Raw genomic sequence first — 17,051 nt, forward strand, 5'->3', positions numbered from 1 at the left:
GGAAAGGAGGGATGGAAAGGAGGGAAGGAAGAGAGAAAGGAAGGGAGAAAAGAAGAAAAGAAGAAAGGGAGGGAGAGAGGGAGAAAGAATTTATTAAGTATCTATCATGTGCCAGATACTGTGCCTTAACAAATACTATATCATTTGACCCTCACAATCTGGGAAGTAAGTGCTGTCATCCTCATTTTACAGATGAGAACTTGAGACAGACAGAAGTAAAATGAATTGTTCAGAGTGCTAGTAGATGTCTGAAGGTGAATTTGAATGTGTCCCCGACTGCAGTCCCAGCATTCTGTGCACTGTGGTGCCCCCTAGCTGCCCCAATTCTACATGGTACCTACCACTTTACATTTCTATAGGTTTAAAGGAGGAATCAATTAAGCAATAGTGTAAAGACATTAAGAGTGCTATAACATTCTATGATATCTATGTTTCCTATTCGAATTCAGCTATATCCCCCTCTGATTTTCAAGAATATTTTGTCTCATGAAGCATCTTTGTAATTTCATATGAATTAGTTTATCACTCATCTCTAATTATCAGGGATACTGCAAGATAGTCAAGTTTCGTTTCTCTGCAGGGTTATGATATTTATACAGCTTGTTTCATAGACTTATGGTGTTCAAGTCCTTCCTGGGACATTTACAACCTGTGTAATGTGAGCAAGTCACTTCCTATGAAGACCGAATTAGCCCCCTGGATACCTTAGAATCAGCCGGAGTCAGGGTAAGCAAAAGTCCTTGGTTTTTATTCTTGGTCTTTAGGATAGAAGTGAAGGGAATGGACACATGATTTCTGAGACCTTCCTTTTCCTCATCTACCGCCAAAGTGACTCTGGCTTGTCTCACTCCACCCCCTAATCCTTCCCACAATTCTCTGTGTACACCAAAAGATTGAACCAGCACAGAATAGTGGGAAGGGCCATTTTCCAAGCATATGCTAATAGAGTATTGTCCAATCAGTAATTAGCCTTAAATGCTCGGTTGTCCGACCTCAGTGCATCTACTCAGAGTTTCAGCCCTTTACAACTTCTCCTCAGTGGACCTCTGAGGTCCCTTCCCTGTCTCAACCTGTGATCCGATGATGTTATTATTAGGATCATAGAATTCATAACTTAAGAGATCCTAGATACTGGCTAGTGCTATCCTTCATCTTACGAAGATCTTAATAGCACCTTACACGAAGCCCTTATTTCCTTAGCTGCCAGTGCCTCCCTCTCAAGTAAAATGCTACAACTCCTACTGTTATTGCTTCTACTGCTGTTACTACTATTACTATTAATATTGCTATTACCACTATTACTATCAATATGATCACATTATCACATCATCATTACTATCACTACTACTGTCAATATTACTACTACTATTATTATCACCATTACTACCACTATTACTAATATTAATATTACTACTACTATTAATATTGCTGTTACTACTACCATTACTATTATCACTATTACTACTACTACTATTAATATTACACCATTACTATTGCTACTATTAATATCACTAAGATTACTATCACTATTAATATTATTATTTTATATATTATATAATAATAATATTAGTAGTACTACTATTGATTTTATTAGTACTACTAATAAAAAATATCTAGCCTTTATATTACACTTTGAGGTTCACAAAATACTTTACAAATATTTGATCCCTACCTGAGAGGTAGATGTCATCACTGTCCCCACTTTATAGATGAGAAATTTAAAGCTGAATATAATAAAAATCCTTTTGTATATATGCATGTATATATCCCCAGATAAAATACAGACTCTTTAAAGGAAATATATATATTTAATATATAATATATATTTAATATATTTATTTATTTATTTAATTTATATAATTTATTTATTTATATATTTCATATATAATAAGGGAAATATATATATGTGTGTGTGTATATATATATATATATATATATGGAAATATATATCCCCAGATAAAATATAGACTCTTTAAAGGGAAAGACCGGACCCATTCATGTCCCCAACACCTAGTAGAAATATCTGGCACACAGAATGCCATTAATAATTGCTCGATTGACCCATTGGCAGAATGAAGAAAGTTGGTGAGCACTTTTCTCGTGGGAATGGGCTGGTGTGCATGGGTCTACTTGTGTGTAACATCTGCCACATGTCCTAGGCTGACCACTCAAGGTCAGAGACTTAGCTATGAGGGGATCTTCATAATCATTTAATCCAACTTCATTTAAACAGAGAACGGAGCAGGGGGTGGATCCCCCGGTCCCCATGTAAGTAAGTGAGCAAGCTACAGTGCCCAGCAGCCAGAGCTGAGGACAGAGGGAGTAGCAACAAGAGAAAAGGAGAAGGAAAGGAGAAGGGGAAAGAGAGCACTGAAGGTCCCCTTCTCCTCCCCTTCTCCCTTCCTTTCCCCTTCTCTCTCCTTCTCCTTCCCCTCTCCCTCTCCATTCTACTACTTTCTTCCCTTCCTCTTCCTCTGCCTTCTCCCCCTCCTCCTTTTCCCCCTCTCTTCCCCCCTTCTTCCTTTTACATATTCTCCCCCTCCCCTTTCCTCCCTCAAGGCAAGCCTCCCAGAGCAGCCTTACCTGCCACTCAGGAGCCTTGGAATAGGAGAAGGTCTCACTGCTAAGGCAAAAGTATCTCTTCTTGAAGGCAAAGCGGGGGACAAGGGCCCCAGCCTCAGCTTTCCGAAGATGCAGGTAGCCTTCTTTGATGATTGCCGATGGGGGGAACAGGAGCCGTGGTTGGGCCTCGAGGGCTGGGGGGGTGAGGGGTAGGGAAGGACATGGGGGGCCGTGAGGTCATAGCCTGTCTCCAACCCTCCAGACCCCAGGAAATCTGCTTTCTCAACTCTCCCAGTGATCTGAGCTGCAAACTCCTAGACTGGGCTCCTAGATCAAGGAGGCCCAACAAGTACCCCAGTAATGGGGGTGGAACCGCCGCTCCCTCCCACCACAATTGCCCCACTGAATGCTGAAAGACTGAAGAAGACCCAGAGGTCTCCACCCACTTCAGTCATTTGACACTGACTAAGGCTTCTCACTATATTGCTCTGAATACTGATGACCTCAAGGAGAGCAGAACAACAAAGGGAAAAGGACAGTGCATTGGGGGTGAGGGCTTGGTTCTACTCTCCAATTTGCCATATGAGGGCTATATATTATGGGGTGGGACTCTTCACTATCCTGGGCCCCATGCTTTCCCAACTGTAAAATAAAGTGGTAGACTAGATGATCTCCAAGGTCCCTCCCAGCCCTGACATCCCCTGTTCTGAGGCCCCTTCAGCTCTGACATCCCCTGTTCTGAGGCCCCTTCAGCTCTGACATCCCCTGTTCTAAGCCCACTCCCAGCCCTGACATCCCGTCTAAGGCCCCTTCAGCTCTGACTTTCCCTGTTTTAAGATCCCTCCAGCTCTGACATCTCCTGTTCTAAGACCCCTCCCAGCCCTGACATCCCCTGTTCTAAGGCCCCTCCCAGCTCTGACATTCTCGTTATCTATGATTCCATTTAATATAACCCAAAATGAGATATCTTAAAGGAGACCCCAAAAAATCCACATATAGACAAAATCATTTAAACATGATGATTTTGCCAGAATATGAGAACTCCCAGTCTAGGAACTTTCTCCACCACTGCAGATCTTAACCAGTGATGTGGCAGATGTAGAGAACTTCAACTCCAAGGTCAGCACCCTATCGACTCACTATTCATCCATAAGCCTCCAAAAAAAGAAGAAGAAGAAGGGGGAGGATAAAAAGAATAGAGGTGAAAGGGAGAGAGAGGGGGAGGGAGAGAAATAAGGAAGAAGAAAGAAAAAGAAAAAGAGGGGGAGTGGAAGAAAGGGGAATAAAAAGGGGGAGAGGAAGAAAGAGAGGGAGAAAGATGGGAAGGGGAAGGGGGAGGAGAAAGCTAAGATTCAAGTCATATCCCAGGACAGAATGAGAAGCTGCCTTGAAGACGTGAGAGAGGGGATGGCCACAGCCTGGTCGGCAGAACTCACCACCCTCAGCATCGATGTCCACCAGCTTGTCCAAGAATTCTTTTACCCGGGCGATGCTCTGTAGAAGGAAGGGATGCAGGGGGACCATCCATTGCTCCTTTCCCCGGCCCAGCTGCTGGCCCAGATTGCCAATGCTCTGTACAGCCTGATGGGAGGGGAACAATGGAGCAGGACTCCAGTCATCAAGAAGGCAGTTTCTCCTTGGCCCGTTCCCCATTGCTGTCCCCAGAAGAGGGGCCGGCTCAAGGCTAAAATTCTGGCAAGGGAAGGGGGGACAAGATGGTGGGGGCCAGGGCAAGATTGGGGGGGCCATACTTCTCATCTCTGGTGACCCAAAAGAAAGTCCAGTGTCTCAACTTCCAGTCCAATTTTAATGTAACTAAGTAAAAAAGGAGCCAAGGAGGCTCTGGCGTCCCTCTGGATAAGATCCTGCCTGAGGCAGGCCAGTCAGACTCAGACAATTTCATCTGTAATCCCTTCTCCTTTCTCTGGCTCCCTCAGCCCTGAGAACCCTGCTCCAGACGTATCCATCCCATCTCCTTCCAAAACTTCCCTGAGCTTCCGATGTTAAGAATGGTCTAATCAACTGAATCATACTGAGACTGAGTGAATGACTAATGGGCACAAGATCCGTGCTGTCTCCCAGAGGCATCTGGCACATTTGGGGGGAGATCTCTCCAACTTCTCACATCATCCATCCCTTACGGAGTGAGCCCCACCATCACCAGCCCCACAGACACCTTGGCAAGTAGCAGCAGGGAGCGGCTGGTCTGGGGATCGGCGTGATGGTCCCGGAGATCGAAGAGCTTGGGGGTGAGGATGGCGGGAGCAAAAAATCGAAGGAAGAGGAAGCCGCTGATGGCCACATACTTCACATCCTGGACACGAAGACAACAGCCCCATGTTAGGAGGGCAAGGGTAGATGTCTGCAGTCACAGCTAGGGAGCTCGGAGCTTTTCCCTATTGTTCTCCTCAACACCTCTCCTTCTTTTGCAAGACAGGGAAACTGAGGCAGCATAGTACAATGGGAAAGAATAGTAGATTTGCAGAGGGAAGACCTGGCTTCCACTTGAAACTTCCTATCACTTGCATGACTTTGGAAAAAATCACTTTAGGAGAACTCCTAGTCTAGGAACTCCCTCTGCCATTGTAGATCTTACCCAAAGACTAGGTAGATAAGTCCCAGGGAATGGTCTCAGGTTTCAGAGAAACCCGGGGAGATTTGTACAATGTGATACATGGCAAAATAAGTAGAACCAAAGAATAATTTATACAGTGGCCACAATGGGGCCAAAAAATATCCCCCCAAAATTACTGAAAGGTTTCAGAACTTTAATCCATGGAAGGATAATTAATTGTAATTTCCAAAGGATTGACAGTGACACCGAAAAGCAGAAGCAGTAGGTATGAAATAAGACATATCTTTTCAGACAAGGCTAATAAATTGATTCAACTGAACTTCTCTTTATAATAAGGAAGGGTTCCTTTAGGGGTGGGTGGGTCACAGGAAGTCCCAAGGATTTAGTGGAAAGGGAAAAAAAGAGCATGGATAAAATGCAATGCCCTTAAAGACAGACTCTTCATTTTTATCATTATCTGCCTTGCACCTAGCACAAAGCCTGGTGGGTACTTAATAAATCTTTGCTTGCTTGCTTGAGCAATAAATTATTTCCCCCAAAAAGTGAGCTACCTTTTCTGGTCCTCAGTTTCCTCATTTGTAAAAATTAGGGAGTCAGACAAGATCTTTCTAAAGTCCTCCATCCTGTGATCCTACAATTTCACAATCGATCCCCCTGAAGATGGCATGAAATCCAGGGTGCTCGCCAAAGATCCAGTGCTCTCTAGAGCTGTCTGTCCCCAGCCATGACGGCTCTGGGGAGAAGTCCCAATGGAGCCCCCCCCCAACCATGAACATCCCATCCGGGATGCAGCTGGCATCTCGAGTCAGATTTATCAGCAGCCCGAAATGCCAGCTTCCCACTTCCCTGCCCACCCTGCCACACCCCTAAGCCTGGTTATATTTAGCCTTTGAGAAGAGTACTCAGGCTTTATTTGTTTGTGTGTCTGTATGCACTGGTGGGTACATAGGAGGTGGCATTTGGGGTTTTTTTAAGGGATAGTATTTAAGTTGGAGACTGGAACAGAACCTGGGATGGGGAGTGGGGGGAGAGTAAAGGTAAAAGCCACGGAGAAAAGTTCAGGATCAACTTCCTAACAATTGGAGCCGTCCCAAAGGGGCAGAGAATTGACTCTACAAGCAGAGGTTGGGCAATGCCTTGCTGAGGATGCCATGGGGGCGATTTCTGTTCGAGGCTGGGGTAGCTTCATTGGGCTCTGGGGTCCTGAAGTTTTAATGTTCTGGAGTCCTATGTTGGGCAAGAATTACATCCCTATCTCCCTGCTTGAGCCAGCACCCTGGGAGACATCTTGTTCTCCCATAGCCACATCTGGAAAATGGTCCTTCCAGCATGATTTAGGGTGTTTATGTTTCAGCTTGGTGTCCTGGCTCCCTGGGAACCTCCCTCAGGGAGACACTGGGAGGGGGGATGCCAGGAGAGAGAGACCCTCCCAGCCTGCTTCCCCCAGGCATCTTTGGGCTGTTCTTAGTGAGATCCCTGCTCCCCACAGCTTCCTCAATGCCTCCCACTCACCTCCATTGTTCGAGGCTAATTTTAGCCTCTCCCAGTGTCTCATTGACTCGATCCCCTGGGGAGGGATGGGGGAAGGGAGGGCCACGTCAGAATTGGACTGCTTGGTAAGAGGTTCATACCACCCTGTTCTACTGGGTTCAAATAGCACTTCTGAAACAATCAGGGCGACCTCAGGGGAAACAGTTAATTAACCTCCCTGGGTCTCAACTGCCTTATCTGTAAATAGGGAAAATCACGGCTTCTACCTCACAGTCATGAGGATCAAATGAAATAACTAATGTAAAAGCACTTTGTATCCTAGAAATACTGGCTATTGGTATTATTGGTATTTTAAGGCTTGCAAAGCTCCTACCTATTTCATTTGAGCCTCATTATCCCCATTTTACAGATGAAGAAACTGAGGCAGGGAGTAGTTAAGTAACTTGGGTAGCACTACACAGCTAGCAAGTGTCTGAGGCAGCATTTGAACTCAGATCTTCAGACTCAGTCCATTACTCTATCTGTCTAACCATCTAGCTGTCTAACTTAACTTTATGAGTCCAGGTAGTCACACATTTCATTCATTTTGGAGCAAGGGACCCCAGTTAATGAGCTGGGGTTTGAGGAAATACTGTTCTATGTTCTAAGGTTCTCCCTATGGAGAGACAGAAGAACATCAGTCCCTATGCAGGGGACCACAGGCTCGGGCAGCTCCACTGGGGAATATAAGAAAATCAATCAGTGAGTGGTTCTTCAGTATCTCTTATATATAAATCCATTAGGTTGGAACTGTAAGACCCAAGGGATGTAAATAATGTAGCCCTGTTAGCTCCCAGCATGACCCGGTCCAAGAGACCAAGGAGTCCCAATTACAGAGAGAAGAGAGTCCAGGGTTCCCTAATGGAGGGAGTAGGGAGGATTTCTTCATGTCTCATCTCCTCTATCTTTATCTACCAAGAGAGAGCATGTGGTGTGGGGCAAAGAGCAGAGGCTGAGAGACAAGGCAGCCAGGTTCTGGGCCTGGTTCTGGCACAACTCCTTGGACCCCCAGTTTTCTCCTCTTTAAAACAAGGGGCTTAAACGGAGTCTCTGAGCCCCCTCCTACCTCTGACATTCCATGTTCTAAGCTCCCTCCCAGCCCTGACATCCCTTGTTCTAAGCTCCCTCCCAGTCCTGACTTCCCCTGTTCTAAGGGCCCTCCCAGCCCTGACATCCCTTGTTCTAAGGCCCTCCCAGCCTGACATTGTCTATTCTAAGGTTCCTCTCAGCTCTGATATTCTATGTTTTCTGAGCCTCTATTTCCCCAATTATAGAGCGCAGATAACAGCACCTGACCAAGGTACCTCACTAGCTTGTGTATGAATCAGTTGTGAAAAGAATTTCAAAAGGCATTGAATTACGTGAAGTGGCCTGATTCTGTCTGCTCCCCTTGCCCCCGCACTGGGGGCTCCCAAGCCCATTCCCTCTCCCCTTCTATCTCCCACCCCACTCCCCGCCTCTTCCCACCTCGTGCTCGGTCTCCGGGAATCGCTCCTCCACTCTCTGGTGCAGCTGTCTGAAAGCCACCCTCATGGCCGGAGGACACTTGTCCACGGAGGCTGTGATGGCCTCCAGGATCTCTCCCAGGTATCCCGTCAGCAACCCCAGGCTGTTTTCCCTCACGTGCTCCTCAGACAGGGTGCCCTTGAAGGAGATTCTCCTAGAGGGACAGAACCCGAGCCAGGCCGATGGAGTGAGCTGTCCCCGCAGCCTCCCTCAGGCCCCCCTGGGCTTTCTGAGGATCTCCTGCTCTGGACAATGAAGCTTAACTGAATTCAACCCATTCCACAAGGTCTCACAGTTGGCATCCAGGGGAGTAGAAGGTTGATTAGAAGAGGGAGTGTCACATAAAGAGCACAGGGTTTAGAAGAGCTGGATTCAAATATCGCCTCCTTTATGTCTGTGTGATACAGGCGAGTAACTTCCCCTTTTCTGGGCCTCAGTTTCCCCATCAGTCCCCATGAGAGGACTGAACCTCTGGTTCTGACATTGTATTCTAAACTCCCTCCCAGATCTGGAATTCCCCATTCTAAGGCTTTTCCAGGTGTATTCCAAGGTCCCTTCCAGCTCTGACAATCCACGTTCTAGGATCCTTTCCAAACCTGACATTTTAGATTTCTAAGTGCTTCTCCAGCTCTGTGTTCTGTGAGACTATGGTAATATAATATAGCCCTGCCCTCAAGGAGCTTATAGTCTAGAAGGGGAGACTACCATTAATTTATTGGTATGATCTCTGGCAAATCACGTTCCCCCTCTCTGAGCTTCTCCAGCCATCAGCTGAGCCAACTGGACTAGACTCTCTCTCCTGGCTCTCACATCCTCTGCTCCCAGGCTCCTTCCAGCTCCACCATTTTAGCTTCTAATCTGAGGGCCCTTCCTTCCAGAACTGGCAGGCTGGGATTGTGTGGAATAACATGGAGCTTAGATGAAGAAGAACTCCTAAGGTCTGAGTCCCATAAACGGGACTTAGTTTAACAAATTGTCGGCATGAGTTTCCCAGACCCTGGAAGGAGATGTCCTAGACCCCTGGGTGCCTCGGAGCCAATGGGAGGAAAGACCCCACCCTCCTCAGCTTCCCCTGAGATCAGTTGCTTAGCAACCAGCTCCGATGCCTCTGGGGAAATTCAAAAGAGAATGGATGAAACGGGGGTCTTGACCTTGGTGAGATGGGAGGAAATAGGGCCTCCTTTCTAGAAGCTTGAAATGTGGATTCTGGGGAGACCTCGATGGATGGAGAATGCCCTCTGTCTGAGAATTCTCAGTCTTACTGGCTAATCCTTAACTGCACCCTCTCTGTGAACCCTTGCCTTATATATCAGCTGCCCACTCCTGTATTCTGGCCCAGGGTATCTATTTATAGGTCCTGCCACAGCTTACAAGACTCTCTATTTTCACAACTTTCATTAGCACCCCCTCAAAATGAAATTTTTCTCCCTCCTTCCCTCCCCCCTGTGCTCTCTCCTCTTCTCAATCTCTCTCTCTGTCTCTCTCTCTCTGTGTTTCTCTCTCTGTGTGTCTCTCTCTGTCTCTCTGTGTCTCTCTCTGTGTGTCTCTCTCTCCTCTCTGTCTCTTTTCTCTCTCTCTTCTCTCTCTCTGTCTCTCTCTGTGTCTCTGTGTCTCTTTCTCTGTCTCTGTCTCTGTCTCTGTCTCTCTCTCTCTCTCTCACACACACACACACACACACACACACACACACACACACACACACACCCGTGAGCTGCTTTAAGGGAACATCACCTGGGCGGTATGGTTTAAAGAAAGGAGCACTCAGAACATCTCAATTCAAATCCCACAGCTGACATTTACCTGGGTGATGACCTGTGTAATTTACCTGTGTAAATGTCATGTCTGATATTTACCTGCAGGGAAATCATTTAATCTGCCTCAGTGACCACTGAGATCCTTTCCACCTCCAGACTGATGATCCCTTCCTCCCTTCCTACCACTCCTTCCTATCTTTACTACACCTCCCTTCCGGGTCCCTTGTCTCCCTTCCCACTGCCTCTATCCCAGCTCAGCCCTTCCTCACCTTCTCTAGACGACTACAACAATCCCCCCGTTGGTATCCCATCTCGTCTCCCCCAGCCCCAGTCCATCCTCCACTCATTTATCAAGTAACTACTCCTAAAGTCTAAGTCTAACCATCCCCGGTGGTTTCTAATTATCTCTAGGATTAAACATCAAATTTCAAACTCTCCAGAACCTAGCTTCTTCCTACTTTTCACTCTCATTTAATCCTCTCTACTCCCAGTCTTTAATCCAATGAAGCATTGTTCTTCGAGCGCAGTACTCCATTTACCATTCCCATGCTCTTGCACTATCTGTCCCCAATGCCCACTGAACTCTCCTCTCCTCTGCCTTTTAGTTCCTTTGGCTTTCTTCAAGACCCAGCTCATTCTACCTCCAGTGAGAGTCCCTTCCTGTTCCCTAGTGCATCTCCAGGACTGGTTCGTTCCCTCTGAGACTACCTTCTTTTTGTACATATACGTGGTTATATGTTGTCTCCCCCACTAAAATGAGAGCTCTTGGAGAGCTGGGACCCTGGTTTTGCCTTTCTTTCTATCCTCAAGTTCTTAGCACAGTGCATGGCATAGGCTTAATAATGTTTGTAGATGATTGATTTGACTTCCCATGATCCCCCTTTCTCCCAGCTTTTGCTCCATTCACTCCAGCTATTCAAAGGCAATTCTCTACTTTAGAGAATCTCCCAAGCTCTCCACTCTCATCACTCTGCTCTGAGGTCTCCCAAGTAGTTCTCCCTGAGAGCCCCCTCCCCTGTTGTCTCAAACTTCCTGGTGCCCTTTCACCTGCTCCTCTGGTAGCCCATAAATATCCCAGGAATCTGTGCTCTGGCTCTTTCCCTTTCCCTTCTTGGTCTGCCTTCCCTCATCAGGAAATTCTTTTAAAATACATGAAGCATAATGGTTAGGATTCTAGGCTTTGGCGGCTAGAAAGGATTCCTCAGGTATGGAGGATCATAGATCACACAAGGACTATTGATTTCAGAACCAGAGTGAGCCCAACCTTTTCATTTTACAGATTAAGCAACTGAAGCAAACAAAAGTTAAGCGAGTTACTAAGTGTTTAAGAGGAATTTTAATCTAGCCCTCCCCAAGCAGTCTTTATATGAGCTGTGTGACCCTTAGCAAGTCATTTAACATTTCTGGAACCTGTAAAAATGAGTGGGAAGGGGGAACTTTATGGCCTTTAAATAGAGTCCTTCTAGCTCTGAATTGGACCAAAGTCAGATAAATGATAAACAAACCAGGCCAGGACCATTTGAACCACTGACAATGGAAATTCAGGGTCTGGAATGGGCTACCCTACAAAAACATGTTCCCAGAATTGGAGGGGTGGAGATAACATCCAGGATCCAACCTAGGCTAAAATGGAGGAACTAGGCTGAGAAGTCTAAATATAAGCCTATGAGTTCTGGGATGAAAGGGGAACATACCTACTTAATCATCAATCTCTTTTTCTTTCTGTTCCTTTTCTTCTTCTCCTCCTCCTCCTCCTCCTCTTCCTTCTCCTTTTCTTCCTCCTCCTCCTCTTCCTCTTTTTCTTCCTCCCCCTTCCCCACCTCCTTATTCTGTTTCCATGAGTTTCTCTGCCTCCAAAAGGTCTAAGCCAATACCCCTACTCACCTGGTCCGGGTCAGCTCTATCTTACTTGGATCCAGCTCAATGTATTTCTTCTCCTCAAAGATGCGATTGACACAAGGCTTGAGGACCTCGTGGAGATAAGGTGTGCCCACCAACTGCAGAAAAGAACAGGCAGGAAGGAGATGGGGAAAAAAGAGGGTACAACCCAGAGAGAAAGGTGAGCCAGATCTTGGAATAGGACTCAGGAAAAGAGTTTGAGAGCTGGGAGGGATCTGAGAAGTTCTTTGTTATTCATTTTTTTTTTACTTTACAATTGAGGAAACTGAGGCACAAGCAAATTATCCAAGAACACACAAGTGGGAAGCACCAGATATGGGATTTGAACCCAAGTTCTCTGACTTTATGATAGACCAGCTTAGGGAACCGATATGAGAGCTAGGACACCAGGCTGCCCTACTGACTGAAACTAGACTTCTATCTCCCCTCCCCTATTCAACTCGGCAAAATTCTATCCTAACTCAGGTAAGATCTAAGTCTGACATCTTAGGGCTAGAATCTAGAGCAGGGACAGTCCCAGAGGTTTCATACCTTTTGATAGCACTCACCTTCATGAACTGCTCCATGGACTTGGAGGCCAGAGAGTTGGAGCGAAACAGGGTATTGGGATCCGCTGGAAGAGAAGGGACATGGCCCCTGGAGCAGGGGACAGCTTTATGCTCCGGGCACCTTCCTGTGTCTCAGGATACTGTCTGGGGCATCCCCAGTATGGTGCCCTAGGCGGTCAATGGGATGGTTTCTGAAGAGAAGAAGCTACACAGAGCCAGGTAACTTCTCTCCTCCATAAGGCTTTTTGGGAACAGACCGACAGGAAGGGAGACAGTCTAACAGAGTGGGAAAAGCACTGGATTTGGAGTCAGAGGACAAGTCCTCAATGCCCAACTTTACCACTTAAATCTGGTGACTGTGGCCAAGGCCTTTCACTTTTCTGTGCCTCACTTGCCTTAGCTGTAAAATGAAAAGGACGGACAAGCTAACATTAAAGGTCCCTTCAGTTTTAAGAGATATCTTCCCGCGTCAAGTCTTTCCCTTTTTCGCTCTAATGTGATGTTCCTAAAGCACAGATCTAACCATGCCGTCAACAGATAGTAACAAATACGTCCAAACACTTGGTCTTTTCCAACTTTCCTTTCCAACTTTATTACACATTACTTCTTCTGTGCCAACTTTTTCTGTCCTTCATGTATCATATTCCATCTTCCATTTCTATTATCTTTATCTTTATACACTGTATTTATTTTAGAGGTATCTCCAAATGAACATGTTATCTCTCTCAATGAACTAGAAGCTCTTTGAGGGCAGGATCGGTTTCACTTCTCCTGTACATATCCCCAAATGAACTATAAGCTCTGTTAGGGAAGGACCTGCTTTACTTCTCCCTTTATATGGCCCCCTACTCCCTGTCCCAGTACCTAGAATATAATTAGACACTCAGTAAATGTCTGATAATTGATTGAGTTGAATCATACAAAGGATAAGCCTTGCAGTCAGGAAGATATGGCTTCAAGTCCTGGCTGTGATGCATCCTGGCTATATGCCACCCTTTCTTAGTGCCTTTAGTTTACTCTCCATACTATAAATTATTCAAATACACAAAGGATTCCTATGAGATCGAAGATCCAACCCCTTTTTACTCCACCCCCCTCCCTTCCAGTTGTAAATTCTATGATAAGTGAAATGGTCATTGGATGCTGAGTAACTTGGACACAATGAAAAGTTTGCTTGATCCCAATGGATCCTCCCATAGACAGATCCAGTGGCAGCAACAGTGCCCTAAAGATGCTGATAATGGTTCACTTTTGCAGTGCTTCAAGGTATATATAATTTCATTTGAGCCTCACAACAACCCTGGAAGGTAAATGCTATTATCCCTAGTATACAGATAAGGAAATTGAGGCAGAAAGAGATGAAGTGACTTGTCTAGGGTAACTCAGCTAGTAAATGTCTATGGTCACATTTGAATTCAAGCTGTCCTGATTCCCCACGTCCTGAGCTTCTTATCTTCAACACTCAAGTCAATGGCCTTTTCTTGGATCTCTTCTCACTCGATGTATAAATTTGTTTTTGACACTATTAGTCACCTTTCTTCCTATAGCTCTTTCCCTTTCCTGGATTTCATGACATTGCTCTCTCCTGCTTTCCTTCCTATCTGCCTTATTGCTCCTCCTCAGTTTCTTTTGTCAGATCATTATCTAACTAGAGGCAACTAGGTAACGTGATGGGATTGGAATCAGGAAGACCTAAATCCAAATTCAGTCTCAGAAAGGGGACCATGGGCAAGTCATTTCACATCCGTCTGCCTTAGTTTCTCTAATGGTAAAATGGCAATAATAATAGTATCTACTTTCTAGCATTGTCGTAAGAATCCAATGAGATAATATTTATAAAATACTTAGCCCAGTACTTGGCCCAAAGTGAGTGTTTAATAAATGCTGGTTCTGATGGCTGAATGGGGAAAAAATGTGTTCTCCAATAAGGATTTATTATCTAAGATACATGTATATATAATGTATACATACATATATATATATATATACACACACACACACACGTATGTGTGTGATGCACATAGACACATATATGTATATGTATTTATGTATGTAAGTACATGTGCAAATGTGCACCTTACACTCTGCAAACTGGCCAAAATGGCAATAGTCAATATTGGAGGAGTTATGGAAGGACAGACACAGTAATACATTGTTGTGAAGCCATGAAAGGTACAATCATCTTAGAAAGCAATTTGGAGTTAAGCAAATAAGTGACTAAATGCCCATACCCTTTGCATCAGAGACTCCATTATTGGGTTTGTACCCCAAGGAAGCCGTCAATAAGAGGAAAGTCAGTATATACTCCAAAATAATTACAGTAGTACTTTTTGTGGGGGGAAAAAAGGACTCGAAACAAAATAGATGTTCATTAATTGGGAAATGGCGAAACAAATTGTGATGCGTGAATGTAATGGAATATGACTGTGCTGAAAGAAATGATGTTTGTGGTGAATACAGAGAAACACAGAAAGATTTATATGAATGGATACAGTGAAGTAAATCAGCAGAACCAGGAATATGATATATACTATGATTATAACAATAAAAATAGGAAGAACGATGACACACCAACAAATCAAAAGTAAATGTTGCAAAATTATAAAGATCCAAGTGGAACTAGAATGAACAAACATGAAAAGACAGCCTCAGCCTATCCATTAATGAAGGTGGAATGTCCACAGGTATTATCTACTTCAAATGTTTTTGGACTTTTCCAATGTTTCAATCAATTGTGTTGATTTTTTTCCATAAAAATACTATTCAATATATGGGACTGGCTGTCCAGGAGGTAGAGGGGAGTAGATATTAGGATAATTATGAAGATGTGAGGAACAAAAGATATCAATAAAAACATTTAAAATAGAATGTTTTTTCTTTCTTTTTTTATGAATATTCCTCAATGCTCTGTCTTATTTCTTCTCATCTCTATATACTTCCTCTTTTGATATTGTCATTAGCTCCCTCAGATTCAGTTAGTATCTTTATACAGACAAATCCCAAATGTATATATATCCCAAAAATCTTAGTGTATTTTTAATCTATTAAATTTATCTTGTGGCTTGTCACATAGCAGGTGCTTAATAAATACTTATTGCTTATTTATTGATTATTAAGGTTTAAAACTGCACTGAGACTTTGGGATACTCTGTATATGCAGTCAGAATCTCTCTGTTGAACAAAGCTCCAACTGTGTGCTGGACAGCTCCACGCAACTGTCCCACTTCCATCTCAAACTCCACATGCACCAAACAGAATTTATCATCTCACAATCCTATCCCCCAAGCCGTTTTTCAAACTTTTATATTTTTGTTAAGAAAAATCCCATCTTCTCTCGAGATACCAGGTTTGCAACCTTAGCGTCACCCACGATCCTTCGCTTCATTTTTTGAACCCTTATATGTAAGCATTTGCCAAGGTTTGATTCTACTTCCACATTTCTCAAATCTGCCTCCTTCTTGATCCTCATGAGGATACTGCCTAGTTGAGATCTTTGTAACTTCTTTCCTGGGCTACCGTAAAGGCTCCTAATATATTTCTCTTTTTGGGTATTTTGCCTTTCCAATCCTTCCTTCTCACAACTCCCAAATTAATATCTCTAAAACAAGACAAGGGCATTTAGGTGATGCAGTGGATAGAGCACTAGCCCTGAAGTCAGGAGGATCTGAGTTCAAATCTGGTCTCAGACATTTAACATGTCCTAGCTCTGTGACCTTGGGCAAGTCACTTAACCCCAATTGCTTCAGAGAAAGAAAGAAAGAAAGAAAGAAAGAAAGAAAGAAAGAAAGAAAGAAAGAAAGAAAGAAAGAAAGAAAGAAAGAAAAAAGAAAGAAAGAAAGAAAGAAAGAAAGAAGGAAGGAAGGAAGAAGGAAGGAAGGAAGGAAGAAGGAAGGAAGGAAGGAAGGAAGGAAGGAAGGAAGGAAGGAAGGAAGGAAGGAAGAAAGGAAGGAAGAAAGGAAGGAAAAGAAAAGAAAAAACACACAAGTAAGACCATGTCCCTTCTTTGCTCAAGAGCCTTCAGTGGCTTCCTATTACCTTTAAGATAAAATATAAATGCTTCAACTTGGAACTTAATGTGGTTCCCCTGTACATCTCCCACCCTATTTAATCTTATTCCTTCTTCACATATTCTTATGTCCCAGCCACAGCAGCCCATCAGTCTTCTTTGGCCTCTACATTCCACCTCTTGACTCCATGCCTTTATACTGGCTATTTTTCATGCCTGAAATACCCTCCCTCATTTCCAAATGATGATACAGATGAATTGGTAGATGAATGGATGAACAGATAGAGGAAGATAGAAAGTAGATATATAGATGGATCGATGGATGAATAAATGAGTGAATGAATGGATTGATAGATAGATAAAGAGATAAGATGGATGGATGAATAAATGGACAGATAAAGATAGATAGATAGATAGATATTATTTGGTAGATTCCTAACAAAATCCCAGAAGGACTAAGTTAGAATGGATCCTTATGGCTCATCCAGTCCAACCTTTTCATCTCACCCATGAGGTTATTGTGGCCCAGGAAATGTACTTACTGAAGGCCCACACAGTAAGTACTCAGCAAAGTACACTTTGTACTTTGAACAGCAAACTCAGGTCCTCTGACTCTAAGCCCATTATACCCCATTATACCAGGGTTACCTCTAAGGGATATCCCTGCCAAA

General features: G+C 44.2%; 1 protein-coding gene across 3 annotated transcripts in view; it reads right to left on the bottom strand.

Annotated features, from left to right (window-relative positions):
- The window catches only part of RASAL1 (RAS protein activator like 1), a 41,222-nt gene that overhangs the window by 6,059 nt on the left and 18,112 nt on the right, over nt 1–17,051 (bottom strand). For all 3 annotated transcript variants that reach the window (XM_051972826.1, XM_051972825.1, XM_051972828.1), the window contains exons 11-16: nt 12,375–12,439; nt 11,812–11,924; nt 8,135–8,327; nt 4,739–4,876; nt 3,999–4,143; nt 2,584–2,756 (exon numbers count right to left, since the gene is read on the bottom strand). In XM_051972826.1, coding sequence (XP_051828786.1) covers nt 2,584–2,756; nt 3,999–4,143; nt 4,739–4,876; nt 8,135–8,327; nt 11,812–11,924; nt 12,375–12,439 — 827 coding nt within the window. The remainder of the gene's footprint in view (nt 1–2,583; nt 2,757–3,998; nt 4,144–4,738; nt 4,877–8,134; nt 8,328–11,811; nt 11,925–12,374; nt 12,440–17,051) is intronic.

This window comes from Antechinus flavipes, chromosome 1, assembly GCF_016432865.1.
Source record: "Antechinus flavipes isolate AdamAnt ecotype Samford, QLD, Australia chromosome 1, AdamAnt_v2, whole genome shotgun sequence".
In the NCBI taxonomy this organism is placed as follows: domain Eukaryota; kingdom Metazoa; phylum Chordata; class Mammalia; order Dasyuromorphia; family Dasyuridae; genus Antechinus; species Antechinus flavipes.